This window comes from Cottoperca gobio, chromosome 1, assembly GCF_900634415.1.
Source record: "Cottoperca gobio chromosome 1, fCotGob3.1, whole genome shotgun sequence".
NCBI classification, from domain to species: domain Eukaryota; kingdom Metazoa; phylum Chordata; class Actinopteri; order Perciformes; family Bovichtidae; genus Cottoperca; species Cottoperca gobio.
In genome coordinates, this window is record NC_041355.1 from 21,222,152 (window position 1) to 21,249,455 (window position 27,304).

The window sequence follows — 27,304 nt, forward strand, 5'->3', positions numbered from 1 at the left end:
GAGAAATCATTTTCTTTTTTATTAAAAACAGTATTGCTAGTTACATAATTCATTCATAAATGAGAATGTGCAACTTTAAGAGCCAAGGCAAAGAGATTAAGGTGTAGTCCAGAATCAGATTTTTTCCATTAGTGTTCCAGTATCTGATGACTGTGTTGGAGGATTTTGTTTAGCTAACTCGTTTTGCATTTAATTAAGACATTAAGCTGAATGTTTTCAATCAAAACATAAAAACTGATTGCATATGCATTCACCAAGAGCACCCAAAATAATTAAACCCAAATCAATATAAAAAGAGTAAATACATAAAACCATTCAAATTAACAAATATTTTCTTGTGTATATATAGTTTAAATGTGCTTTTATTTTTCTCCACTTTTTCTAATAGCAAATTCTGGTCAATGCCTCCGTACACTGTGATTTCCAAACCCTTGCTCTCCCCTATTCTCCTCTTTTAGTCAGTTCTCTTGAAGGCAACGTGTTACGTTTGAGAAAAGAGGCACACTCAAAAGGGACCCGTAGGGAAAAAGAAAGAAAAACACACATTACCCTGCCCGTAGTGCTTCTTTTAATCATCCACTCAGGAAGTATCTACATCTCACTCGGCACTAAGAAGATGCATTCTTCCACAGAACAAGCACTGTATGTAAGAAATGCGGGCAAAAGCAGACAGTGCTGTGTCTTCTCCCATGTACTGTTATATAGTCTTAGAGCCAGGAAGTCTTTGTGAAGCAGTAAATTATACAGAACTCAAGAGTTTTATACCTTATAAAAAAAACACAATAACAACTCTTAGCATACAAGTTCACATATCCCATTATTTTGTAGAATAAAAAAACTGATGAGTTCCATATACAGTATTCCCCCAACTAGTAACCTGTTGAAAAAAAGACACCTTGATTGGCCATGTCTTGTTGGGCACACTCATCAGACCTATCCTGAATGAGCGAGGCACTCCAGTTAGCCCACACACCGATGCCGTTAGTCTTGTATGTACACATTCATATACAAGGAACTGCGCCCCATGAATCCTGTGATATCGCTCAAGATTTACAAAGTTAAGATGCTTACATTTAACAGAAACGTGACTTTAGAAACGTAGACTATCCCGTCTATGCTGACAGAGATGGAGAATAATTCTATTTTTGTCTGCAAGAATATCCATACTGGCACCTCCACCCTTTTACATCTATGGATCACAATCAAATACAGAAACCGCAGCGCAGCGCAGCCCCCCCCATGCATCTTGTTCACGGACACAAGCTGCGCACAAAACAAAGCAGATGACAGTTTCCAAGTTAGCTGCAGTAAAATGTCCGAGTGTGTGTGCATTCAGTTCTTGCATTCAGTATTGGCAGTCGTAGCAGTGTCATTTGGCACATGTACATTACTGTGGTACAGAGCAGAGCGAGCAGAGGAACAACCACTACCAAAAACAGAAGCAGAAGCTTTTACACATATCCGATTAGATCATTAAACATTAGTTCTCAGTGGTTGGAAATCTTTTTTTGTAGTATTTAACCATCAGAGAGGAAAAAAAAGACACATTTCCTCAATGTCTTCGAGCATAATATCCATTTATGTAAAATTTCACCAAAAAGTGTCCAGTTTTGATCCCAACTTTCTAGTTGAATTAAACTAAGTCCAACGCTCCAACCGCCAAGAAGTAGAAAAGTTCCCAGATGAAGCCACAGTCTCTGCTTTTGGTGGGAGAGAGAAGTAGTGTTGTCCAGGGGCGTGTTGTAGTGTTGCGGCCATGGTGTCTGAGTGGTTTTGGAGTTCAGGGACTCGCAGAGCACAAAAGTGGTCATAGTGTCTCGTCCGGTTGTCCACAGGGAACGTAGATCCACGTCAGTTTATTTCTGTGTGGTTTCATTAAGTTTGTCAGCTGCGATGGAGGAATGTAACAAAAGGGAAAGAGAGAAGAGAAGCTGCAAAAAGAGTGAAGAGGGACAGAAGAGTTGAGTGTGAAGGATGGAGTTTTAGTCCCATCGGTAGTGTAGTGGTCCCCCATTTGTCAGTTCAGCAAGGGCAGTAGGTGGGAGGAGGCGGTCGTCTCGTGATGCACACAATCAGTTTTTCTGCAAGAGAAGAAGCGTGGGAGTTGATCACGGGGGGGCATGTAATGTCAGGCGTTCATGCCTAGGCGGGAAGAATCGCACATTTAAAATTCCGATTCACAGCAGAGGCTTTAAAAATATACAATACACAATAATGACTGCTGGCAACAAAGTCACCACACGGTAGACACAAATGACAAACTGTGCAGAGAAGGGGAAAATAAAATCGCATCTCAGGACAACAAAAATAAAATCACTGACACTATTCACCAGCAGGGGGAGCAAAAAAACAGTCCAAATACAGTACAATGGGAGCTCACTGACAACACTGGTCACTGTCAAACACGGAAAGTCACAGCTCTTAATACACAACTGAGGCCATGCAGTGAGTCGAGAGGGGCAGCCGGTGGGACACACATACCAAGCGCTGACATGCAGTGTGACAGTGGGTGTAGCCTAACCATCGTAAGAATCCATTAGAGGCAAAGAGGCCTGCCTCTCCCCATACATCCCTCCCTGAGAGAGAGACAAAGAGAAAGAGGGAGCAGGAGTGTGTGATAGAGAAAGAAGGAGAGAGAGACCAAAGTGAAACAGAGGGGGCAAATACAGAAATAAGAGGGTTAAGTGTGGAAATCCAGAGAAGGTGAGCAGACGCAACACATGGAAAAGAACAGAAAGAGAAAAAGAGAAAAGGTGGAGGGACATAAGAGCATCAGATGAGAAAAGAAAGAAGGGTTACAACAAGGTTAGTTTAAGGTTAAGTCATGTTTCAGGGGGGAAAGAACACCAGTGAGAAATGATGTGCTCCACAGATCAAGCACAGTGCTTTAACGAGACATGCATCGACATGCTGTCTGTGGGTGTGTGTGAGAGCACGTACGTTCACACGCTAACATTTTTAGCAGGAGGTGAGGATATTGGTCTGTGTATCATCCTGAAATCTGGAACCTCAAAAAGGTGCGCGTTCTACATAATTCACAATTCTCATATTTCCAACCACTTCAGGTGATGATGTGCAATCAATTCCCAATCCAAAATACATTATTGGGCTTTGTGACGGCACAGACGCCACACTGACGTCTCCTGGATGAACTGGAGGTATCTCACACAGGTGATGAACAAACGGTATCAACAGGAAACACAAGTAACATCATGTGAAGGACTGCAGCAGGTAAGTCAAGTAAAGGCCTGTAGGAGGTATGTAGTAGAGTTTATGTTGGGACTGAGGGAGTTCTTGTCATTAAAGAAATACTTTGACTGTTTTTAAGTAGGGTTGTATGGAGGTACACAGTCAGTGTGTTACCTGCAGTACATGGCAGGTGGCACGCCCCCAGTTTGGAGAAACAGACAGGAATATCGTGGCTTTCAAAAGAGCAGAGATAACTGCTTCAGTTACCCGTCAGAAAGGGCTTGGGAAAGCTGTGAAAATATTCTAAATATAGCCAACACGTTTTGGGGGCGTGCCCACCGCCATCTATTACACGGAGTAGGAATAAGTACCTCACAAAACCCCACTTCAAAAACATCCAAACTATTCCTTTAAAGTGCAGTCATGCAGGGTGTTGTGTGTGTGTGTGCACGTGTCCAGGTTTTTACCTGTACTGCATCTTTGCCAGCAGGTTCGAGTGTGTTATCCAGAGTGTTCCTTCTCCCTCTCTGGTCCAGTGTGGAGTAAGCATCTGAAGAGGAGACGCATGTTAAACCAGACGCATGTGTTCCTAATGCAAGGATCTCTCAAATCTCAGCTACAAGTGTCAGCTACATGCCTCTCTGTGTGTGTGTGTGTGTGTGTGTGTGTGTGTGTGTGTGTGTGTGTGTGTGTGTGTGTGTGTGTGTGTGTGTGTGTGTCACTTGCCTGGTCCCATGTCATTCAGTGGAATCATTTCCCGCTCTCCTTTGCCCCCTGTGTATTAAAGGACAGAAAAACACTGAGCATCAACATGAAATGAGAAATGTGAACAGTGTTAACAGTCGGATCATCTCCTGACAAAGATAGAATGGTGCGTAGGTGTGCGAGTGTTTTGGAAGAGTTTCAAGTATTTCCAAATATGTCATTTACATTACTTTGCTGTGTGAGATTTGGAAACAGTAAAAAATCAGGAGCTTAAAAGATCTTTTGAACATATAAAAGAGAATTTATTTGAACATAAACGTGGTTAAATGTCTTCCACGCCAAGCAGGTTGAGGCAAACCTGCAAGAACTAATTGCAACTTTTATTTTCCAAAAGTCTACAAATAAGACTATTTCCATAATATATCAGGAACTTATGGTGCAGCTCATAGAAACAACAGAGTTGTAAGGAGTGCCTGATTCTTTGAAACGCTGCCACAGATAAGAACTTGAAGCAGAGCTCTGTGGAGCTTAAGCAAAACTATATACTCGACTTGTGTTGCTCAAAAACAGTGGACTTGGAGCTTTTCAATGCCTTTCATAAAGCTGCATCCTCCAGTCTTTAGAACTGGAGGAATTGGACCTCTGTGCAAAGTAAATTGATGAGCCGGACAAAAAGAGATCTGACCCTTAAACTTTTAGCAGTAGTTAATATACTGCAAAACACACAAAACTTTATTTGCGTGTGTTCTGCAGTTAAATTAACAGAATATTACACAATAATGCTTCTGTAGAAACGATACTTTACTGGACAGGAAGCATTGAACACTAGTTAAACTGAGATCTGTGGCCTTGCAGAGCAGAACCCTTTACATGCACGTGCTTCCTGACCTTTGTCAATGAGCGGCAGAGTGCTGTCCTCATATCCTCCGTTGGCCCTGGTGTTGTTGCTAGGAGGGTTTAGGTTGACCATGAAGTCTGTCTTCTTCCAGCCGTCCTTCTCCAAAGTGCGCCGCAGCTCCTTGTAGCCCCACACAGTCTGCAGCACCAGGCCGGCACCGCGCACCTCCCGCTCAGAACGATTACTGGTGATCCCGGTGGACAGGGGAGGAGATTTAAAAGAAGGCATACACAATGAAGGCAAGCGAATCAAAACTGCAGTTTCAACTGTCGACAAACGTAGAGACGGACACAAAATGACCTCAGAATGGAGCCTTACCCGTCCTTGTTAATGAGCACCAGTCTCTCGATCCCCTGTGAGGCTCTGAGGATCTTGGCTGCTTCCAGACTGGAGCCCAGCACCTCGTGGAGGGTGCTCAACACCGACACCACCGTCTCTTCTGACAGCGCTCGCACAGGCTGACTCTGACCGCCGCCAGGCAGGTCGGCCACCAGGTGAGGCACCGCATGTTTACCTGTCAACAAACAAGGACGAGAAGAGCGTTAACAATGAAACGCACACATTAGCTCAGTCCCACAGAGCGCTCCGAGTCTCACCTAGTAGATCTCTGTTGCGCGCGTCGATGGCCATGTTACGGAGGGCTCCGGACATGGCACGGACCACGCGGTCGTTGCCGTGGGCCAGCAGCTCGGTCATCATTGGTAGACCCTGCTCGTGCCGCAGCAAGGCACGGATGTATCTCCCATACTAAAACAAGACAGATGTGTTGGTTTCCTTCATTAAGTCAAGGCACTAACTTTTCTACCTTTGACAGTCTGCAGTTCTGAAACGGCTTCTACATAATGGACGACTCAAAGGTCCCTTGAGTACACACACCTCTGCCCTCTGCACTACTGTGTACAAACAAACACTTTGTCATGTTCACGGTGGTTTCCCTTTGCAAGGGGAATCACATCATCAAGATACAATATTATAGCAATGCTTTGGTCATTCTTCCAGACATCTAAATGAAAAACATTTAGGATTTGATTAGAAAATAGTAAAGTGCCACATGTCTCATGTTCAAGCACTGTTGGACACTGTTTTTGGGCAGAAATGGTGACACAGACATGCCATGGGAATTTCAAAATAAAAGGGCATCTTAAAAGATGATCCATGTTTTTACTTTGCATCGAATATATTGAATTGTTGATCAACAAATCCATATATTATATTATTACACTGCATTTACATCGGAGTGTAAGTGTGGCTTCTTTCCCAAGGAGACTTATTGAAGGGGCGCCAACTAGTATTCAAACTCCCATTTCCTCTGATTACTCTATTCACTAACCTTACATGCAGCCGTGTTAACCTCTTAGCCAGAGTACTTAAAAAGCATCATTACACACTGGACATGCCTCCTTCAACCCAGGGCTCATTGTTTCCTCTGTAGTAATGTGTGGATGGACAAGTTTAAAGTAATGCTAAGTAAAGGTCATGGGCAACAAAATCCAAGAAAGGAAAAACTATGGAAAGTCACACGATCATTATCTGAGATGTGACATCTGACCAGCTGTTTGGCATGCTGTATGCTGTAAGAGCTGTGTGTAGGTCTCTGTTCAGATTCCCGCAATCTAATACAGTGTTCTCCCAAAGTGTGCATTTCCTCAGCACAGGGAGTGTTGGGGAAATGGAGTAGGCTAATAATGATAGCGGCTCTTACAGTCCAGCGTCCAGCACACAGGTTCTGAACGGCTCCAGCCGAGGCTTCCAGCACGGTGGGGTTCTTGGACTCCTTTAGCAGAGAGGTGTAGATGCGGACCACCTCCGGCTGGTACAACAGCTCGAAGCCTACAGGGAAGAAGAAGAGAATAGGAGAGGGCATGAGCAGGAGGAGATGGCAGGACAGAGGGGGAAGATGAAGAGGTAGGGATGAGAAGGACCAATAGAAATAGTTTTTCTGTACTGTACGGTACCTACAGTAAGAGTGTCGACTGGGCCTATAGTTACCTTTGGCAGGTGCGGTCCTCTTTGGAATGTCTATTATGTCTGCAGCTGCATCGTCATCTTTCTTACCTGGATCAAACATCACAGCCTTAGAAAACACAGAATCTAAATATGATACATTTATTTTAGAGAATTAGTTCTATTGTTTTATTCTACTTTGGTTAGACGTATGCTATGACCAAAATCTGAGATGCATGAGGCGTGCACGTTAGTACTAAGAAAAACATCAACCTGTTAGTTCAGCTACTCTATTACAACAACAACAGGCAGCCGAAGCTAAGTGCACTCATACAGAGGTAAAGAGCTTACCTTTGGAAAACCACTCATCTGTAGCCCAGCGAGAGAAGAACAGAGGAGGAAGGGGTGAAGAGGGAGAGGAGAAAGACGGAACAGGAGGAAGAGAGAGCATTTATAGTAAGTAAGAGGGAAGCAGCCATAACTGAGCCACCCAGTTAACACCGCCTTACATCCCAACTGCACCGCTGCCACCACACAGAAATCAGCAATGTGACATGCCAAGTGTGAAGGCCAAATAAAGCGAAACATCGCACACACGCACTGTACGGTATCAGTTTGTTGCCGTGATATATTTCTGTGCAACAGTAACTATAAAATAAGCTGCTATGCAGTGATTAAAAGTGAAGCCTTTATTGTCTGCATCACATCTGTCTTTCATAGCAGCCGATTGGTCTTCTCTTTCATACAGTCGCTGAATATTTCTGCACTATCACATGTCAGATCTAATCTGCCGCCATGTTCAATTCTGATTACAAACCTGAGCACTACTTCCTGTACAGATTTATGTTCGTGGGTAGCAACAAAGTTCTGGTTATTTAATTAAAAAAAAAAAGAATAATCAACAAGTCGATCATAAAAAAAAAAAAAAAAAAAAAAAGAATGAGCAAATATTTTAACTCAACGTTTTAGTCATTTCTCAAGACAAATCTTTCTCAAATTTGCTGCTCCTCTCTTTTTAATATCATTGCAAGACTGATTTCTTCGGGGTTTCGACTGTTGGTCCAACAAAACAGACATGTGAAGACGTCGCCTTAGACTCTGGGGAATTATTTCACTATTCTTTGGTATTTCATAAACTAAAAGATAATCACGAGATTAATCAGTAATGAAAATAATCCTTAGTAGCAGCCTCATATCATCTTAATTCTTCCTTATTATTTAAGCATGTATATCGTTCGCATGGATAGTTTCTATATAGCCAAGTAAAAAAAAAGAAAGAAAATGAAAACTACCAGGAGGGTTATCACAGCATCTGACTTATTCATATGAATGTGGACGGATGCTAAATTATTTTTTATAACAACATGGTCAAAGCCACAAAACAGTAGAAAGCATGTGTACTCTCAGTGAAACGCAAACAGAGAGCAGCAGGAGAGAGGGTGAGCTTTCTCGCAGTTGGGGAAATTGCTGACATTCCTGTGCGAGCAGTTTTGTTTGTGGAAGTGTGTGTGTGTGTGTGTGTGTGTGTTAGTATCAGTGCAGCGAGACACTGCCGTCAACAGTGACATCACCACAAATATTCCTCCTCCTGACTGAACAAATACAGTCCGGGTTTCTCTGACAGACCTTTGCTCTTGCGGGAGCTGAAGCAGCCGCCCTTCTGGCTGGAGGGGGCGGGGCCCTGGTTGAGGGGCGCGGCCTCCTGGTAGCGCTCACAGCCGGGGATTTCACGATGCACGTGATAGGACAAGTTCCTCAGCAGACACACACTGTTCTCTATCAACTGCAAAGATGGAGTGAAAAACGGTGGTGAGAAAAGAGACGAGGAACAATTACTCAAATGTTAACCGCCTCTCGCTGTTCATCACTTCGTCTACTTGCAATCATTACAAGCTTTAACTTGCTCAGTTCCTGGAGCCAATGAAAAACAGGTTCTATTGGTATCATACAGATATAAACCTGGAAGTCAATATATCTACTTGTGAAATAAAACTACTAAATATTACAGACAGTGAAAAGTACAAACATTTTGTTATTTTCAAAAGATCCTAAATGATGGAGTAATAATGCAGCTTTATTTTCTTTAGTGTATTTCCTGTATTGTAATATATATATTGTATATAACACTTTCCTATAAATAAAAAAAATATATATTAAATGTTGGGAAAATATAGTCAGAATAGTTTATTTATATTTAGCGAGATGAGTTGCACTCGTATGTTACAGGACATAAAAAGTATTCATTTGATTACTGTAAAAGATTCAGCAACAACTGTTTACATGAATACATGTTCCAACTCATCCTCAGGGCTTGTTGGATGTTCAGCTGGTGAGGCTCAGTTTGTGTATTACAAACTCCAAATACTTATTCAGTTCTGAATATCTTTGGCGTGGAGCGAAATGATTTTGCAAGGTCCAGCGAATTAAATAGAAGTTTCCGTATGATTTTCTTTTTCTTCAAGAAAATGCGTGACATGAGCTCGGGGTCTTGGAGAGTTGGTATAAATTGACCCTTACGCTCGGAGCGGCTAATGTAGCCTTGAGAGCTACCCTCAAGAAGAGCTGATGAGCCGGCTACAGGTCTGCTAAGTCTTCAGACACAACCGACGCTCAAGCAACATCACGCGATACAATCTTTCAGACTTCGCAGTCACAGTCCTTCTTTTCATTCACAAAAGGCTCAAAGACGATTGTAAAAACCCTTTAATGTCAAATAAACCAGAGCTTCATTTACCTTATTGTCGACGTCTTTACAGTCAATCTGGGATTGGACGATGTACATGAGCGAATCAACCAATCCCGTGCACTCCCTCAGCTTCCTCCTCGCCTCACTTCGCTCGGAACTCACATTTCTTTAGATGAGGGGAAACAGGAGAAACAAGAATGTAAAACAAAGTGCTGCTTAGCAATGTGAAAGGGTGGAGGAATAATTGAGGCAGTTAAAGAGGTTAAAGGGGAAAGTAGTGGAAGAGTCCATTAAAAAAAAAAAAAAGGGACTAGAAAAGGATTCCAGCACACAATGCTTAAACACGCCCCCCAAGAGTTGTTTGAATGAAACTCCTGTTAAATGTACTGGTTTACAAAGAGAGTACAGTTTAGTGAGATCAAGTTACAGCTCTGGACCAACTTCTCTCCGACTCAGTCCCACTTAGAGATCTAAGAGGACTGGAAGGATGGAAACATGTGGAAACTGAGACCCGGCTAGTTCTCCTTTCATTGGCGTAGAAGGCATGTAAAGAAAGTAAGATGAGGGAGAAAACTCTGTGGAATGAGATTCAGCCTTGGTCTTTTGTTCGGAACAGTTAATCTCAGTGACAGGCCCGCCCTCTCACACAATACCAGGACACATTTCATTCCACAGCATGGGGCACCGATTCCACCTCACCGTGTAGTCCATTTTTTTTTTTACATGTTGCAGTCGGCAAAGAAAGGTTTGTGTTATTGTGAGACGTTGGCGTTGTAAAGGGTTAGTTTGGATTATCCAAAATAACACAACTAACTGATCGAGACAGCGGTAAACCTGCAACTAACGGCCCGTCCAAGTAAAGTCTGAGTGGGGAACACCTGTTCTGGAAGTTAAGAAACTCTAAACTATTTAAATACTCAAGTTTCCTTCATGGACTCCTTTTCTGTACACTTCTTAATTAGATTTTAAAGACACTGATGTCGCAGTATTTTATCAGTAGCTATAAAAAGGACGAGCCCCCTGTGTTTTTAATGACGGTGCAGATCTGTGTCTGGTCCTATGGTGCACTGAGACGATACTGACCAGACCCTTTCTGCACATACCAAACGTCAAGTCTTCAAGTTATTCACACATACTCGTCTGTAATTAACCGTGTGGTCAAGGGGAATGCATAGATAACAGGCCAGAACATACTGTTTACACTGTGTAAGTCAATGCCCCCCTGTCCTCTGCTCGCCCCCTCCCTGTAAATTCTCTTCTTCACCCTCGGCTGATCTCAGTCACTGGGAGCTGCATTTCTTTTCCATTTAGACGGATCTTTTCTTTAATGAATAACTGACATTAACCCCTTAAGTGTTTTAATGAGCAATATATCAAATCAAATAAGAAATCCCGTTTATAAACCTCATTAGATTTCAAACTTGTTTCTTTGTACAGAAAGGGAAGCTTTATAAAACTGTACTGCAGTTGTTGTGGATATTGTCCAACAATAGAAATATATCATAATATCTGCTTCCGATTGCTTTTCTAAGTTTTACTAAAACCAATATGTTACACTCAAAATGACCATTTGTAAATCAATTACCCCCCACCCTGTGTAACGGTGAATCCTAAAAGAAAACTTTGTTTTTCCTCACATGCCTTCACGTTGAGCGAAGAACCAAAAAACAGAGAAACGTCTTCATGACCTGAAGTACACGGGGCCGCGTTTAACAACAGCCGACCTATATCCAAACATCCGTTTACAAACTCACAATAATGTGTCACGTGCTCACTGCCTCCTGAACAGAATAAAACCTTGTGATTTAAAAACACTTGCATAAATAGTCTCACGTTTACACAGCACACTACTCGTCCACGTGAGTCCAAAGTGTTTTAAATAATCACGTTTTAGATAAAATGCATGCCTTTGGGAAGTGATGAGCATAAGGCAGATAAATGAGGCTTAGATTATTCTGCACGAGTTGTTGACAGTTCGTAAACGGATGTTTTGATATCTGTTCGACGAGTTCCCTCATTCACTTCAATTCATCAAGAATGTTGGAGGAATGGCAGAAAGGGTTTATTCAAGAGTTCAAGTATCACGGGGTGTGTAATTGATATACAAAAGGTCATTTTGTGGGTGAAGGATTCCTCGTAGAACGGGACTCTTCACTCTGACGGAGGAGGAAACATTAAGCATTTGTACTCCGACTGTATCATCGCTCTGATTAGTGGATTACAAGATGTCCCTCCTCTCTTCTGCTCTGTTAACTCATCATTGCTCCCTTCCTTCCTCACACATCCCACTGCTCTGTCAGTCTGTTGCGCTGGCACGTTTCCATCTTCCTCCCTCGTCTACATCAACCCTCCTTCCTTCCATCCCCTTCACATCGTCTCTTCCTCCCATACCTCAGGCAGCCTGCGGTGTTGGTGAGGGCCGTCTCCCACTCAAGATGTCTGGGCTTGCAGTTCTCCTCCCCTCCTCCTGCTCCGTTGCTCCCTCGCTCCCAGCCAGAATGCGGCACCATCACCTCGTCGGAGAGGGCGTGGAGTGCATGGTCCACGATCTCCATTTTCACAGAGTCGTGAGACGACAGGTTCCACAAAGTCCCTGGGAAAACAGATGGAAATCAATTGCGCAAAGATCCCGTATTCAATTACGAAGTCCACTTTTACTCTCGCCCAATGTCACTTTAAATATTCTCTTATGAATAATGTTTAACAGTTTAATGTATATAAGATTTTCACATAATTTAAATATAATAAGAAGCTGGAGAAACTTAGGAATATGCAAATATTACAGGCATGGCTAAGGCTATAAATGAGTGCGGGAACTTTCATAGCATGCGTCTTTTTGGATACGTTTGACGTTTTCAACACTTTCTATAGTTTATTTTGTCTCGTTATAAACAAACTACTATGAAAACGGGACACAGCGAAGGAGAGGAGATAAAAGAGTTTACCAGACTGAAATGTGGCATGTATCATTGAATGGGAGCTTATCATCAGTGAGTTTTATTCATAAATTGTTTAGTAAAAAAAAAAAAAAAAGGACAATTAGACTTCCAAAATTTCAATTAGCATCACAAAGTCGTGATGAAACAAAGAGTGTAAAGGTATCTACAATGGCAGGAATACTGTTGGTAATTAAAGAAACTCAGTTCATCCATCATCACTTTGTACAGTTTTTAGTGTTGGACCCTGAACTGTCCCGGTTTGTTGGAAGCTCCGTGTTGAACCCAGAGTGGACACATAGAAAGCCTGGACCAGCAAAGTGACTCTCCTGACCTATCAACACATCTACTGCTCCTTATAGCGCAACACTACATTGTAAACTCTGTACTTCTGTGTCGGGTTCCTTTAGGAGCTGATTGGTCATGTGCCTCTAACCTGTGATGATGTCGCAGAGGTCCTGGTCGCGAGTCTTCCTCAGCAGACGGACCAGAGCGGGCACTCCGTCACAGTTCTTGATGGCGATCTTATTGTCGTGATCTTTGCCATACGAGATGTTCTTTAGCGCTCCACAGGCTGCATAGTGAACCTATAAAAAAAAGACACAATAACAGCTTAGGGAGCCATTAGTCCTAACAGAGTAGCACTTAAAGAGGAGGCTGCTCTCATACATGGATTTAGGGTCGTAGAAGTTACGCCCTTGTAACTGGTAGATGAACTTTGCAGATTATATGGGTCTTGGCTTTTCTACTCATGCAAGTAATTGTACATAATTAATAGTAAATGAGTTGGCCACATACAGAAGCGTAATGTGCAATTTCTCTAAATTAACAAGATTATCATCTCAGAATTCTGAGAATTATCGAGATACCTCAAAATCCAAAGAAAAGCTTTCATTTACTTGAGAGTTCAAATTAATGGAAGCTTAACATGTCACAATTAGTTTATTAATTTAGTTAAGTCAAGCACTGAGAACCCCATGAATGACGTGGGTGCAAATAAGGCGCAATTGCCTGATCGTGTCTGGAGACACCACGTGAGCCAGCCTGAATGCATTTCAGATGCATCATCTCCATCGGTCCAGCAGATCAGAATGGGCTTAACATCTGAACAAAGTCGACCAACTAATAAAACCATCGAAATAACTCAAAGACACGACTATCTCCCAATCGGACCCAAAACCAAATAAAACCGGACTAAACTAAACCGCAAGAATCAAGTGAGCGAGAGCTTCTCTCTGGATTCTCAGGAATCTGCTGCAGAGAAACGGAGAAGAATTTTCTCATAAAACAAATGTAATGTTATTTTCTAAGGGAAAGCATTACACTTCAGTACATTTCTAGAGATTATAAAGCGATGTTGATTTCCAGTTCATGAAGATCCAAGTATCAACGTTGCATACAACCTTTATACATTTGTACTGTGCAATTTAAAATAGTTGAACATGTTTTCATGATACTATAGGACATACCCCACCCACATGTATATATAAATACACACACACACACACACACACAAAGTGTGTGGCATGTAACCACAAAAAAAACGTTTAGAAGATGCAGTCGCTGTTTGACCCATTTCTCCAGCCAGCAAGTCATCCGACACTAGACTTCAAACTCGTCTCTGGCCGTAGAGCATGAAATGTGAAATTAAGATGCTTCTTTGCCTCGAGAGTGGAATGCATGATGTGGTTAGTCTGGTAATGCCCATACAAAGATCAGCAAAACCTTGCCACAGCTTGTGCTAAATGAAAGGGAATCGCAGAAAAAAGAAACCCATATTTAAAACAAATGTTGACCTACAGGATTTGACCAAGAGAGGTCAAACACGTAATGCTTATTTCTAGTTCCTTTCATAACTCCAGAGTCTCATGTTCACCTTCTCACTTGTCTCATTACATAAGAAATACACTTCATCCCATAAGCCGCTCTCTTACCCCACCTAGTCCAATCAAAACACTCTTCTAGTGTGTAAGCAATGAACAGAAAGCCAAACTCACCTCTCTGTTCGGGATGTCAAGCATGCAGACGAGTGCTGGGATGCCTTTCATTCGACGCACATCAGTCTTCACCTGGAAAGCAAAAGGATGGACAGTAAAGGGGTGATGTGGATGAGGCTAAATTAAGTCCAGTTTACGTCGTTGTAAAGAAATGCAATCAGAGCACCAAAGAAGAAAAAAGCACAGGACAGCACATTAAGAGTGACGTGAAGAAGAAATATCCAGCTGTCATGGTGGGACATGGCTGCGGTCAAAAGATCCGTTTTTAACTGTAGCTGGTATTATTGGAGTACAATTGTACACGTTGTTACTGAAAGTCGTGAGACCCATAAATCTGAACTCTGCAGAACAGACAATGTTGTTACCACATTACGCCTTAAAGCTCATGGACACACCAAAGTTGGAAGAACGACTTCCCTACTCAGGAAATGGGACCCTCCGAGGAGAGCGTGATTAAACGACCTGCAACGCTGATTCCCAACTACTCCTGATCCGACTCCCACTATGGTAGAATTATAACTTTCTCTCTGGCTCTTCTATAACCTCCATCAGACATGCCTCTATCACTCAGAGACACAGACTACTCCTCTTCAGTCCTGGAAAGGGTTTGACCTTTGCTTCCTCAAATAATTACTTTACATTAAAGTCTATCCCAGTCTTCATCATCCTGGATACCAGATTTATACCAAAACAAATATCTGCTTGCATTTCTTACTTTATCATTCTTGTAGGTGAGATGCTGCAGGTAAGCAGCGGCGTTGCTCCTGACGGGGTCCAGCCTGTAGTTCAGCATAGCGATGACCTCTGGCAGCTCCGGTTGTCGCCAGCCGCCGGGGCCGGGGCCTTTCCTTAGAGTGCTGTCCAACGAAGCCATGCTACCCCTTTCCCCCTGGGCCAGCGGTGCTCCTCCTCCCCAGTAGTACATGTCCCCAGGGCCGCTCATATCGCCATCTAAGGTGCCCTCGTAACTCCTGGGGAGGGAGGAGAACATGTGTGAGTGTATATGTTATTTGACGACACACAGACATCAATACAGTACAATAAAGTTACAGAGTTTGCTGTGATATTGTTCATTACTGTGGTGATTTAAAAACAAGATCTTTATTTATTTATTCTAAAATATAAATGTCAGTGGAAGGAACATTATATTGTGCACTTCTTACACACATAAACATCACTCTTATACACACAGAACATACATCTGGCTGTTACTGATCCTTAAAAACACACAACTTACCCAGTCCTGCGTGGGGGCCCGTGGGGGAATGCATGGAGGTTGCGGGGAACGGTGCTGTAGTGCATTGAGTGTCCCATGCCATAGTCGGGCTCATCGTAGCCCATGCTGCGCTGATCGTCCTCCAGACCGTACGACTCAGGAACAAACCTCGGGATGGAAGAAAGCTCCATGGCACTTCCCATACGCCCAACCTGCACAGGGACAGGGGCCAGAATGATAGAAGCTACAAGCAGAAATGTTGCTTGCAAACTTATGCTATGGCTTGTAAATGTTTGTACTCATTGTACCAAGTGAACCCAAGTGAACCCAAGTGAACCCAAGTGAACCCAAGTGAACCCAAGTGAACCCCACAACCCGCCATCAAGTTGGAAAAGATTTATTTTGTTGTTGTTTTTTAAAATCGCAAAAATTACACCATAATCAGAAAATGTTTTTAAAAAACTACATTGTCTATAATTGTTTTAACACCCTGGAAGTGCTTGGGGTCCAGAGAGTTGAAACCCTGTTAAAAGCAAGTGAGTGTTGAACATACCTGTGGCTGAGCAGCATAGTGGTCCAGCTGGTTCCTGCTGGTGGCTCTGTAGCTTGGATCCAGAGTTCTGTAACCATCTGGATGGACCGGTCTGGAGAGGGGTGGGACGGGGACGGGGACATGGAGCGTGAGAATAGTAATTTAATCCATTTAAAATTGTAAAGTTGAAGTCTACTCTGTCTCGATGGCTCTCAACTATACCTGTAGCGATCATCCATGCGAGCTCCCCTGCTCAGGCTCGTGTAGGCCTCAGATGGGGGTCCAGTGCGGTAGTCGTCGTAGCCGCCTGGCGGTCCGTAGTGGTAGTTGCGGGGCACAGTGTGAGTGGGGTAGTCCATGGGCACGACACCCACGGGCCCCTGTCTGTAGGGTGCAGTGTAGCCGCCCATACCCGTCACTGAACCCCCACCATCCAGGGACAGTGTGTCTGACACGGAGGGGATGACTGTGCGAGTGGTGGTGGTCTTTACTACTTTCTTTACCTGAAAGTGCAAATCAAGGGCGGCAGGAGACGTTACAATCATGTCACTTACAAGTTAATCAATATAAAAGGAACTGTCACTCTGACACGCTACACACGTATGCAACCCAAACGGTTCTTCTTTTGAAGTCAATTATTAAAGTAAATCCCCCACTTTTACATTAACTCATGTTACCGTGGTTTCTGTGCGCCGCGTGGTCCCGTCTTCACCGGTCTCCACGGAGACAACAGGTGGAGCCTCCTGGGGATCTTCCTCCACCGTGTATGTCTCCTGCACCACCTGACCAGGGTCCATCCTGAACTACACACATTTCAGAGAAAGTCTCAAATAACGGTCTTACAGCTGATATCCTGAGGGTCACCCTTAAGAGTGAACGGGGGAAACGGGGAGGATGCTTACATGATGTGTCCCGTTGATGTAACCCTCGTTCAGTGTCAGCCTCTCTATGTCTGCATCACAAGGAATGCGGCCGTTCTGCAGGGAGGTCGAAATAAACATGAGGGCGAACCAACACACACACACACGCAGGATGAATATGCATTTATGAACACATACACACATTCCGACATTGGCTGAGCAGTTGAACTTTTACAACCGTACCCCATTTTTTTCTTATACATGTTGCTTTACAGTGATGCAACTAGTAAGGCTGAACATTAATCAAAGATGTATTGGAATTACAATATCGACGTGTGCAATGTCCAAATTGCAGGAGGCACAATATTTATAAAAAAAAAGGCAAAATATGAGTCATTTACAATAATGATCATTCCCTTCAATATCATGAGTCATATTGCATCTGCAATATCAGTCGAAATAAGTTAAATTGTTTCCCCAAATAGTTCAGCCCTGGCAACTAACTAATGACCAACTGATAAAAAATGAATAAAATCAAAAATAAATAAATCAAACAAGCGCAATGCTTTTGAAAATTGTTGTGTTGGATTTGCAAGAGTGACACTACATAACTTCAAAAAGGTATGTAAACATCATAACCACAAACAGGATTATAAAACACATCCAACTGTATGAAACAGTCGTCCAACAAACTCCATGAATGAAATGTGATAATGAGAAGATGAAACCATTAGTAATGAAAAGAATATGGAGACAAAGAGAAAACCGTATTGCTCGTATGAGTCGACACCACCACAATTGTCTGTCTGGGAGTGTTGATGGGTGTGGTGCACTTCCCATTCCAGCCACAGGAGGAGCTTTATATACATCTCCACTACTATGGGGGTAAAGGGGGGGCGAGTTATCTCATGCCGAATCTTTCAATTAAAAAACAGAAATAACACTAGAAATAGGCCTAATACTTGTGTGGGGGGGGGGGGGGGGGGGGGGGCAAAGACAGCCTTTTAAAGAGCCAATCTGCCCCGCTCAAATAAACAAGACTTTTAACAAATGAAAACTCTTTAGTTGAGAAGGACTCTGAGAGAACAGTAGAAAGTGTCTGGCAGATGTGAGCGTGTGGGAACCTGTCAGTACAGGCTGAGGTTGTGTTGCACTGCCTGGGAGAGTGGCAGAGACATGCCAAAGCCTTTGGGCTATGTAAACACACACCGCAGAGATAAGAACCAGCACAGGCTACATTTCTGTCCCGCTCTCACGATCACACACACACACTATTTATTTCTGCCCCTTATTAGCCACTAGAATTACCTGGGACTAGGATGCGTCCTGCGTGCCCACATGCAAGAGACAAAGCGAAAGAGGGAGAGTGAGAGAGAGAGAGCTAGGCTGTTTATGGGAGTGCGTTTCAAAGGTCGCCTCAGGGTGTGTGTGTGTCAGTTTATTCACGCACGCTAATGACTGAGCGTGTCAATAAGGAAGTGGAAGAATGAGCGAGAGTGGGCGGACGTGTCAGTCTGTCTGTGAGGTAGTATGAAGTCACTCGACAGTCCCTGAACCAGGTAAATGACTCACGCATGATACAGAGGGTGTGTGTAAGCAAACAACCAAAAACACACTTTGAAACAGACTCAAGATTTTTACCAAGAATTCACAGCTGATGAAACGGGCCAGGAGACAAAGCTGAGAGACGTTTCCTTATACCAGAAATAAATGCAACAAATTATAAATACAGCAGCTGGATGACAGACTGGAACTACAAAGGTAAACTCTTGATGATGGTCCAGGAAAAGAACAAAAGCATAACAAGCAAAATGTCAAGCAAGACATCGCTCTCCGTGCAAACTCCTGTGGACAAGTGGAGACGAACATGATGAGTTACACCGGGGGGTGAAGCTTGATTGGTGAAGGGATGATGATGATGATGATGATGATGGATGATGGATGATGGATGATGGGAAGACTTATTTTGAATGAGAAGGTTATGGAGGAACCGATAGGAGGATGGGAAAAATGCGTGAGCGAAAGCTGCGAGGAGCGTCAGAGGGTACAGATGACCTGATGAAGGTTGTATTGGAAGGGGCTTCAGTCGCTTAATTTGACCCAATTTTCCAACTCCAAAACTTCAAGCATTCCTCAAGACTCCAACCGGACTAAATCGAGGTGGTTTTGTTCCCCACAGGTTTGGTTTAGGCTCCGACGCCATCCAGCCAGTCCACACAGATGGGATGAGGGTGACCATGGAGATGACACTGGCTGAACTTGCTCGGACCAAAAAGGTGAATCCGATGGACTTGTTCGATGGGAAATGTGCATGAGGGTGGGTGGAAAAGGGGAAGGGGCGAGGGTTTGTTCCGCGTTACCTGCATGTTGGGGAGGGGGCGGGGCAGGGTGCCGGCACACGACCTCCGCTCCTCCTCCAGCGCTCGGCTCAGCATCTCAAACTGCCTCTCCTGCTCCCGCACCGAGGCCAGCAGGGAGGCCGTACTCGCACACTGCTCCATTCACACGCTGAGAGCAGAGCACAGGACAGGACAGGACAGGACGGGGTCAACACCAGAGAGCAGAAGAGATTCAACCAACACCGGGATTTAATCAAAGTACAGACATACAAGCGAGGCTGAATCACCCATGTACACAGATATAAAATAGGCAGAGCGGCCTTGGCACCGTGCACATCTGGGAATGCACACACTGAGGTGCTAATGAAGTTGAGATTTAGAGGTTGAAAAGCAGCAGGTGCTGACGCAGGAAAGGCAAAGCAAGGGGAGATAAATGAGGCAAGAGAGAGACAACCAGGGAGATAAAGACGCCGGTACAGAGAAAATGTGAGTACAGACAGAACAAGAGCAAGACAAACAGCACAAAGAAAGAGCTCACTGCTTGCGTATTAATCTACAAAAGTGATTATTCACTGCAAATTCAAGGTGGGACCAGCATCAGCAGAGCAGGGATGGAAGAACACACTGTCACATTTTCAGTGCGTTTCTTCACCTTCTGCTGTGCCGGGTTATAAATAGAGAGAAAGTGAGATACACGACGAGACAATTACAGCACGTTTTCAGCTGCAGCAGCGAGTGGAGCTCGTTAGCACTTCTTCATTCCAAGGTTGCAGAGAAAGTGAGGAAGGAGACGAGTGCAAAGTGCGAGAGCGTTCAGAGGCGTTATCAAGACAAACTCCAGAGGTGTTTGTCTTGAGAAGGTGTGTTCTCCAGAGCGGGGAAAGTTTCCTATCAGAAATGGAGGAAGGGGGTGGGGGAGGGGGGTCAAAAACACCCCAAGAAATCTCAGAATCCTAAATTTTTAAAGTTGCCACCCAAATATTGTTTTAATTTCCTATACGGCTCGCTTTCTACTATACTTAATCTGGAAATTATAATATGGCTTTAATAAGTCTATTACTGCAAAAATAAAAATAAAAAACAGATTCCAAGTTGCAAGAAAAGTCATGAAAGCTGCAGCTATGCAATGAGCTTTAATATGCATTGGACTTCAATCACTGATCAGAGTAAATGAGTGCTACGTCAGCATCAACCAGCTTTCCTTGATAAAACTTTACAAGCAACCTGAACAAGAAGCCGTCAAGGCTACAACTGTTAAGGACACAAAGGGCTGCATAATGCCGACACATCATTCTCATTCTTCTGCTCAATATTGTTATCACAATAATTTGATCACACCAATATATTTTCACATTTTCAAAAGGTGAGTTTTAGTGTTATGGTGAAATAAATGTAGTTAATTTGTGCTTTTATTAAGAGCACAAATGTATCTCTGAGGCAAATTCCAATACAAATCAAACAATTCACATTGAAAATCAGAAGAAAAGATTTACTCCGTTTACTGTGGCACACAGGTTGGTAGGACCCGTCTGCTCCTGAACTTTGACTTTCCTGACAGGGTTAGGAGTTTAATGATTATTCAAATGTAGAGGGAGTGCTGATTGTTCAAGGGAACACAACATACTACCAACATGCATCTCAAAGCTGAATTACATGGCATGTTATTTGTCATGATTCAATGCTTTTTAACAATGAGCCATTCTGCAGCAATAAAGGGAAGTGCTTTCACACAATAAGGATACAAAACAGGAAAGTTTGTTTTTAAAATGGTCAATCTGGACTTTTAGAAAACAATGCATCTTAAAACACATGCCACAGATGAGCTGATAGTCATGATGTCATGATGTCATGAGGTATGATAATAAGTGAATGTCCCTCCAGACCAAATTTAAACAATGACAAAGTCCCTTTTCTCATGATGCTGGTGTGGGAGGAATGAGGAATCTGGGGAAGATTATTTTAACACCGTCTGTCTAATAACAGGATGACATGAACATGGCTCATCTCCAAACCGGGGCAAAAGCCATTTTCTACTTCAAAGTTCACTGACTCATGTAGATCAAATCTGCTCTCCATCTGCACATACAGGCTGAGTGAACAAAGACTCCTGTATGAAGTTTGAGTGTGCACAAATGCCAGCGTGAGTGTGTGCGTGCATGCATCTGTGTGAGGGCGAGTGATTGTGTATGTGGGTCAGAGACTAAATAAAAAGGTGGCAAGTGTGCGTGGCTGACGGTGGTTATATCCTTGAATACTCAAACAGAGCTGTGGCAAGTGAATGCTGCTTTGTTTCTTTCCATGTGTGTGTGTGTGTGTGTGTGTGTGTGTGTGTGTGTGTGTGGACATTTCAGGACAGAAACACACATGCACCACCATTGTCATACATTCCACAGTGAGATTTAACATGTCACATCCTGTCTCAGCTGTTGGAAGCTGTCCTAATAAGCCCTTCACTCTTTCATTGTGCTGCTCTCATCCATCTTTAACACAAACATGTGGTTTTTTTCTTCCTAGTCAAACGCCTCAATCCTGGAAAGAGAAAGTGGACCCCATTACTTTCTCTGACCCAATCAGAGCATCCGGCCACAAACTGACAAAGTGCTTCTTCAGTGGATAATGCTCACAAATTGAGAGATAGCTTGGAAAGATCTGAACTGGGCAAAAGTAACCCCCGTGTGAAGCTGAGCATTAGAACTTAACTTCACTCAACAATGACAGATCTTTGCTGCGATTCACACAGAACACAAAAAGAAAACTTGATGCGGCAGCGAGCTACGAATAAGTGTTTGTTGAGTCATGAAGGAAGTCTATAGCAGCCGTCAAGTTTACATTAGGGACCAAGACTTCAACTTAGCAATGAAGCACTGACACCGTACATCAGATAGGTCGACATAACACAGTGTGGGTTGTTCTTTATGGCCCTGTCAAAGCATCAACACTTCTTTGAGAGTGTAGAGGAAGACGGTCTCTTGTGCCTCTGTGCAACAGACAGACACAACCTCTGCAGCTATGCAAACCTCGCTACAAGTTTCTTGTGAGAATTTAAATGGCTTTAGCCACTTAAAGCCCAGGCATTAGTCATGGAGCTATTGTAAGGCCATTACCAGCTACGCTAAATCATATCTGCTAATGGGATAGCCCTGGAATTACACTGTCAAGCCACTTACCGTCCAGAGCCAACACACAACACAGATGTAAACCCACTTATCAGAGTCCACTACTCACTGAAAACGTTCAAGTGCTCACTCGCAGCCCGTTTATTCCTCCATCAGCCAGTGCCCACTGAGTGTTGTGTGTATCATGTGTTATCATTGCCATTTCAGCGACATTGGTGGTTAGGGGCAGGCTGACATGCATTCTGTTCCTGGCCCCCCCCCACACACACACACACACACACACACACACACACACTATGGTAAAATGCTGTTGTGGCTTGGCCAAGTGCTCTGCTGACTCAGCCTCATTTGAATGGTCACAAAAAGATTTGGCCTCTGTGTGTGTGTTGTGTGTGTTAGCCTTGGCCCACATCCAAATACTACTGCCTTTGCGATCCTGACTTGAAACCATGAACCCCCCCCCCTCTCTCTCCCATGTGGCCTACAGTGTGGTAGCTGCACATGCACACACGCCCACCCACTCACACTTTTCGGGGCCCTCTGCAAGGCCAGCTGTCCAATCTACAGAACACCAACCTACTATTCTTAGTGAGGAAGGAAACATGCAGGCAACTGGAACAGAGCAAAGAAACAGCCAAAAAACAGAGAAGTCGTTTCAAGGATATGTTCACCTACATGGAGCGATGAGATGTATTGATATAATATTGATACGAGTCTGGATTTCATCGTGTTTTCGGTCATAGCTGTAATATCATGATAAAGCTTCATGCCTTGCTTAGAGCAATACAGTTGGGTGATAAACGTTCTAACTAAGTGAAATGAACAATAACTGCCTCTACCTTCTTGGCTATGATACCCACAATACAAATGGATTTCATGTCACAATATCCCCCACCTTCTAGTTTGGGTGAAATATTGTGTCCAATAAGGGCTGCAGTCAAGTATTATTTTCATTTGAATATTTTGTGGTTTATCATCAATTTCCCAGAGCCCAAAGTGACTCCTTTTTGCCTAGTTTGACCCAGTCCAAAACATTCACAATGATATAAGCATATAATAAAGAAGCAAACCCTAAAACTTAAACAACAAAAAGGTAGAAAATGTTTTGTATTTTTGCTTGCTTAATAACTTTAAATTATTTATAGATTATCAAAATTGTTGTTAGTTATTTTTCTGTCGATAGACCAAATTACTAATCGTTTTGCTGTGTGAAATTAATAATTAATGCCACCATCTGATTGGCTATTACACCCAATTAATACTGAATTTGACTTCCAGCAGAGCGGAACCCTATTTTATACATTTGGTTGTTTATATTTAACAATTGTGCATATTGATTAGGTCATATTCTAATTAAATTGATTAAAAAAAAAGACAAGATTCATCTGTGTATGGGTGTCTTTTCCACATAGATACATTGCTATATCACAATCAGTAAATGTAACTGTTGATCAAAGGTCAATAGAGAAAACATTAAAAATGATGAGTAATCACATTAATGCAACTAAATGGGTTCCAATATTATACATCAGGCTACAACAGACAAGACGTGCAACACATGTAAAACTTGAGTTAGTTTCTTTGTTTATGACTTATTTCAAACTAATGTTTATAACTCTAGTGTATAACTTTATATTTATTACACGAGTCCACTGAAAGTCAACAAATGTTAGTGTCGTCACCCAGCTCTCAGATAGTCATATTTGATTTAATCAACATAAACCAGCTCTACGTCTAGGCAAGTACATTACTCTTCAATTCAACTTCAATCAATCATGAAATATCATCAACAGAAATATTAAGCTTCGATTTCAAAACACAAGCAATCTAAGAACCAACTTTCAGCAGTCGCTAAAGATTTACTACTAGGGACTTGCAATCAAGAGTGGGACCACCACTTAACAAGGAAGTGGGTTAAATAAATTGCTGCAGTGAGGACCATAAAAGTGCAAACTGACGCTCAACCTTTCCCAGAAGTTAACCACCCGCTCTGAGGGAGGGTACAGTGCGACAGTTTTGGCTTTAGAAATCTGTGCACTTTGATTTTGTCCTGTGTACTCTGTCTCACATGTCCTCCCTGCCCTGCATGAAAAGTGAGCTGGAATGCTCACAGTTCAAATAAAAACACAGACGGCAGGTGTAACCGTTGGAAGTAGAGAGAGGAAGAGAGAGAAATCAAGGGAGAGAGACAGACAGAGAGAGAGAGAGAGAGAGAGAGAGAGAGAGAGAGAGAGAGAGAGAGAGAGAGAGAGAGAGAGAGAGAGAGAGAGAGAGAGAGAGAGAGAGAGAGAGAGAGAGAGAGAGAGAGAGAGAGAAGGCAGATAGACAGGGAGGAGGAGCAAATAAGAAAACCCAGCTTCTGTGTGTCAGAGGGACACACCCGTGGAGTGCTCTGAAAGCCCGTCATTACAGAGGCTCACAAATGATAGCCCTGGTTAAAACAACTGGCTGAGCAGCAAGATTTCAGCCCCCACAGACAAAATGGCTCTGAACAAATTTGAGGCAGCAAAAGAAATGCACAACTTTTTACTGCCACTCCTTTTTACATCTTACAGAAGGGACATTTCTGAAAAAACTAACATGTTCAAACTTGCTCACCATCGCAGTCCCAGCAGGTCAACGAAAGCAGACATGCCTACAGGGTATCTAGAGGAATATGACAGGCATGCAATGCAACTCATTGATCAGCTGACTGTATCAACTCAAATCAAGAAATCACAGTTACTAAAAGCTGTCAAACATGTCTCAGGTCAGTCTGTTGTTATTGTGCAACGTCACACACAGAAACTAAAGAAGACCACTAACTGAAAATAGCAAGCTTACTCCAAAAGTGATCCACTAAAAGTGGATTTTAGCCAGGTCCCATGGAGAAATCCAGTATCCGTTCACACCGAAGAACTGCAAATTGAGAAGATGTCTGTGTAGCAAGCCTCTACACAAGGGACTGAATAATGAAGCAACAAACACGCCTGCCACCTTACCACACCCCACTCATCCAGGCCCACTAAACAGGTTCTTGCCTCCCCCCAGCTGCTCCTCCACCTTTCCTGCCCTCATCCTGTACCTTGCAGACCACATCAAAAGACAATTGCTGAAACATTACACAGCGTGTTCCCGCAGTACACTTTCAACACACAACATTGAACTAAAGTTAAAACGGAAATCTGCCGAAAGAACACAGGCCATGCAAGCATAGTCACCTGAAAGCCGCATGCAGCTTCACTGTCCGCAGAGAGTGGGCGTCTCAGGTACAAGACATAATAGAAAATTGAGAAGTAAGCCGAGACTGGACTTTGACTCCTAATTTAGGGTCTGTGACGCAGCGGGCTGGCCAGTCACTTCCGTGTACTCACCTGTCCCAAATACCGGAATAGTTCAGGGAAAACTGGCGCAAAAGTCAGTATCTTGCTGCTTCGGTGTTTACATGCAGCAAACAGAAAAGACTCAATGAAATGTTATACCAGCCACCGAAAAACCAGACCATTCATGTAATAAACTGCTATGTAAGCTAGTTAACGTTACGTTACCAGGTTAATTTACATTGTATCCGTCTTGATATCAATCTGTTCTAACTGCATGTATGAGTTGTGTTAAACTTTCCCCCGAGTCTCACTCTAGATAAGTTATTCATCAAGCTAACGACTGGAATACACCAATGCTCGCTACATTAGCTTGTGCTATTGCAGCTAGCCTGCTAACGCTGCGTTTACCAACAACCAAGTTCCCCAAATTAAACGGTCACTCCTCTTTACACGTACAACAAATCCCAACCGGCTGTACCGGGCACGAAACACCAAAAAGACAGGCCATTACCGATTGTGTTGTCTGTTAGGCTTGTTTTTCAAAGTCCATAAGTGTTTGCGAGATGGATTCAGGCCTAGCCTAGCCGAGTGCTGCTGCGCTGACACGATCCAAACCTCGACCCGCAGCTCGGAGAAGAAGTGAGTTGAGATGAGACAACAAAAACACCTCGGGGTGGTCGAGCAGACACCGTACAAGTGCACACATAAACTGTCCACGGCGGGGCGGGAGCACTCTCAATGAAGACGAAGAAAACACCCACCTATTCAATTTCCTATCTTCCTTGCCTTTGCTTGTTGTTCACTTGTCTCTGCTCTTCCTCTCCGCTGGGGGGAAGAGGTGGGGGCAGGGGCAGAGAAGGGAACAGCATGGAAGAGAATAGAGCAGAATAGTACGGGGGGGGCTTTTTAAAATATTGTATGTATTGTAAATATTAAAAGTATGTTTGACATACAGGCCATATTACTTTTTCATTATTCACTAACTCATTTCGTCGGACAGCTATTGTTAATTCGCTACATCACTTCAACTAAATACAATGCAATTATATTTGATGAAGATTTTTGATTCATCTTAATACCATGACATCATTATTTAATAATAAAATGTAATATATAAAATATTTAATAAAACGTTGATTTAATTTAATTTACCTTCTTTCATCATAAAGAAAAATGCTATGCTAATGATATTAAGCTTTCTCATTTCACAATATATAGTATAATTAATTCATCCCAGTCTTGCTGTCTACTTGAAACGCATTCTGCATTCTGCATTATCTCATTTTCTCAGCTTTTAGACACTTTGCATTATTTTTTATTTCGCATATGGATATATCCTCTAAGATTAGATGCCACTGATAGAGTTGCGATACTGCCCTCATGTGGCCGCGGTGGTGCTATTACAGAGCAGAGTCCGAGGCAATGCATCAGGTCTGTTTTGGAGACAGTTTACTGGTGCTGGTTTCAGGGGCAGATATTGTGCTGTTGCTCAAACATATTTGCATGCCTGTCAACACTCCCGTTTTTCCCGGGATTATCCCGTATGTTCCCTTCTATCCCGTTTTCCTCCCGTTTAAATATTTC

At 43.0% G+C, this 27,304-nt stretch overlaps 1 protein-coding gene across 8 annotated transcripts; it reads right to left on the reverse strand.

Moving 5' to 3' along the window:
- Window positions 1-26,596, reverse strand: ctnnd1 (catenin (cadherin-associated protein), delta 1). 8 transcript variants are annotated; one of them, XM_029439675.1, is made up of 23 exons: window positions 26,482-26,548; window positions 19,324-19,471; window positions 17,006-17,080; window positions 16,781-16,906; window positions 16,326-16,606; window positions 16,125-16,215; window positions 15,593-15,783; window positions 15,071-15,326; window positions 14,356-14,427; window positions 12,795-12,945; window positions 11,814-12,015; window positions 9,471-9,588; window positions 8,363-8,519; window positions 7,088-7,105; window positions 6,782-6,847; window positions 6,495-6,622; window positions 5,389-5,539; window positions 5,111-5,306; window positions 4,783-4,976; window positions 3,916-3,963; window positions 3,657-3,739; window positions 2,522-2,576; window positions 2,023-2,081 (listed from the first exon to the last, which is right to left on the reverse strand). In XM_029439675.1, the coding sequence occupies exons 2-23, from the start codon at window positions 19,462-19,464 to the stop codon at window positions 2,023-2,025; spliced, it is 2,859 nt and encodes a 952-aa protein (XP_029295535.1). In that variant the 5' UTR covers window positions 19,465-19,471; window positions 26,482-26,548. The 8 variants fall into 8 exon arrangements, with proteins under 8 accessions (XP_029295587.1, XP_029295554.1, XP_029295571.1 ...); XM_029439684.1 differs by lacking the exon at window positions 26,482-26,548 and adding an exon at window positions 26,232-26,464; XM_029439727.1 differs by lacking the exon at window positions 19,324-19,471 and having other exon boundaries at window positions 1-2,081; window positions 26,482-26,596.
- Window positions 26,597-27,304: the final 708 nt, after the last annotated feature.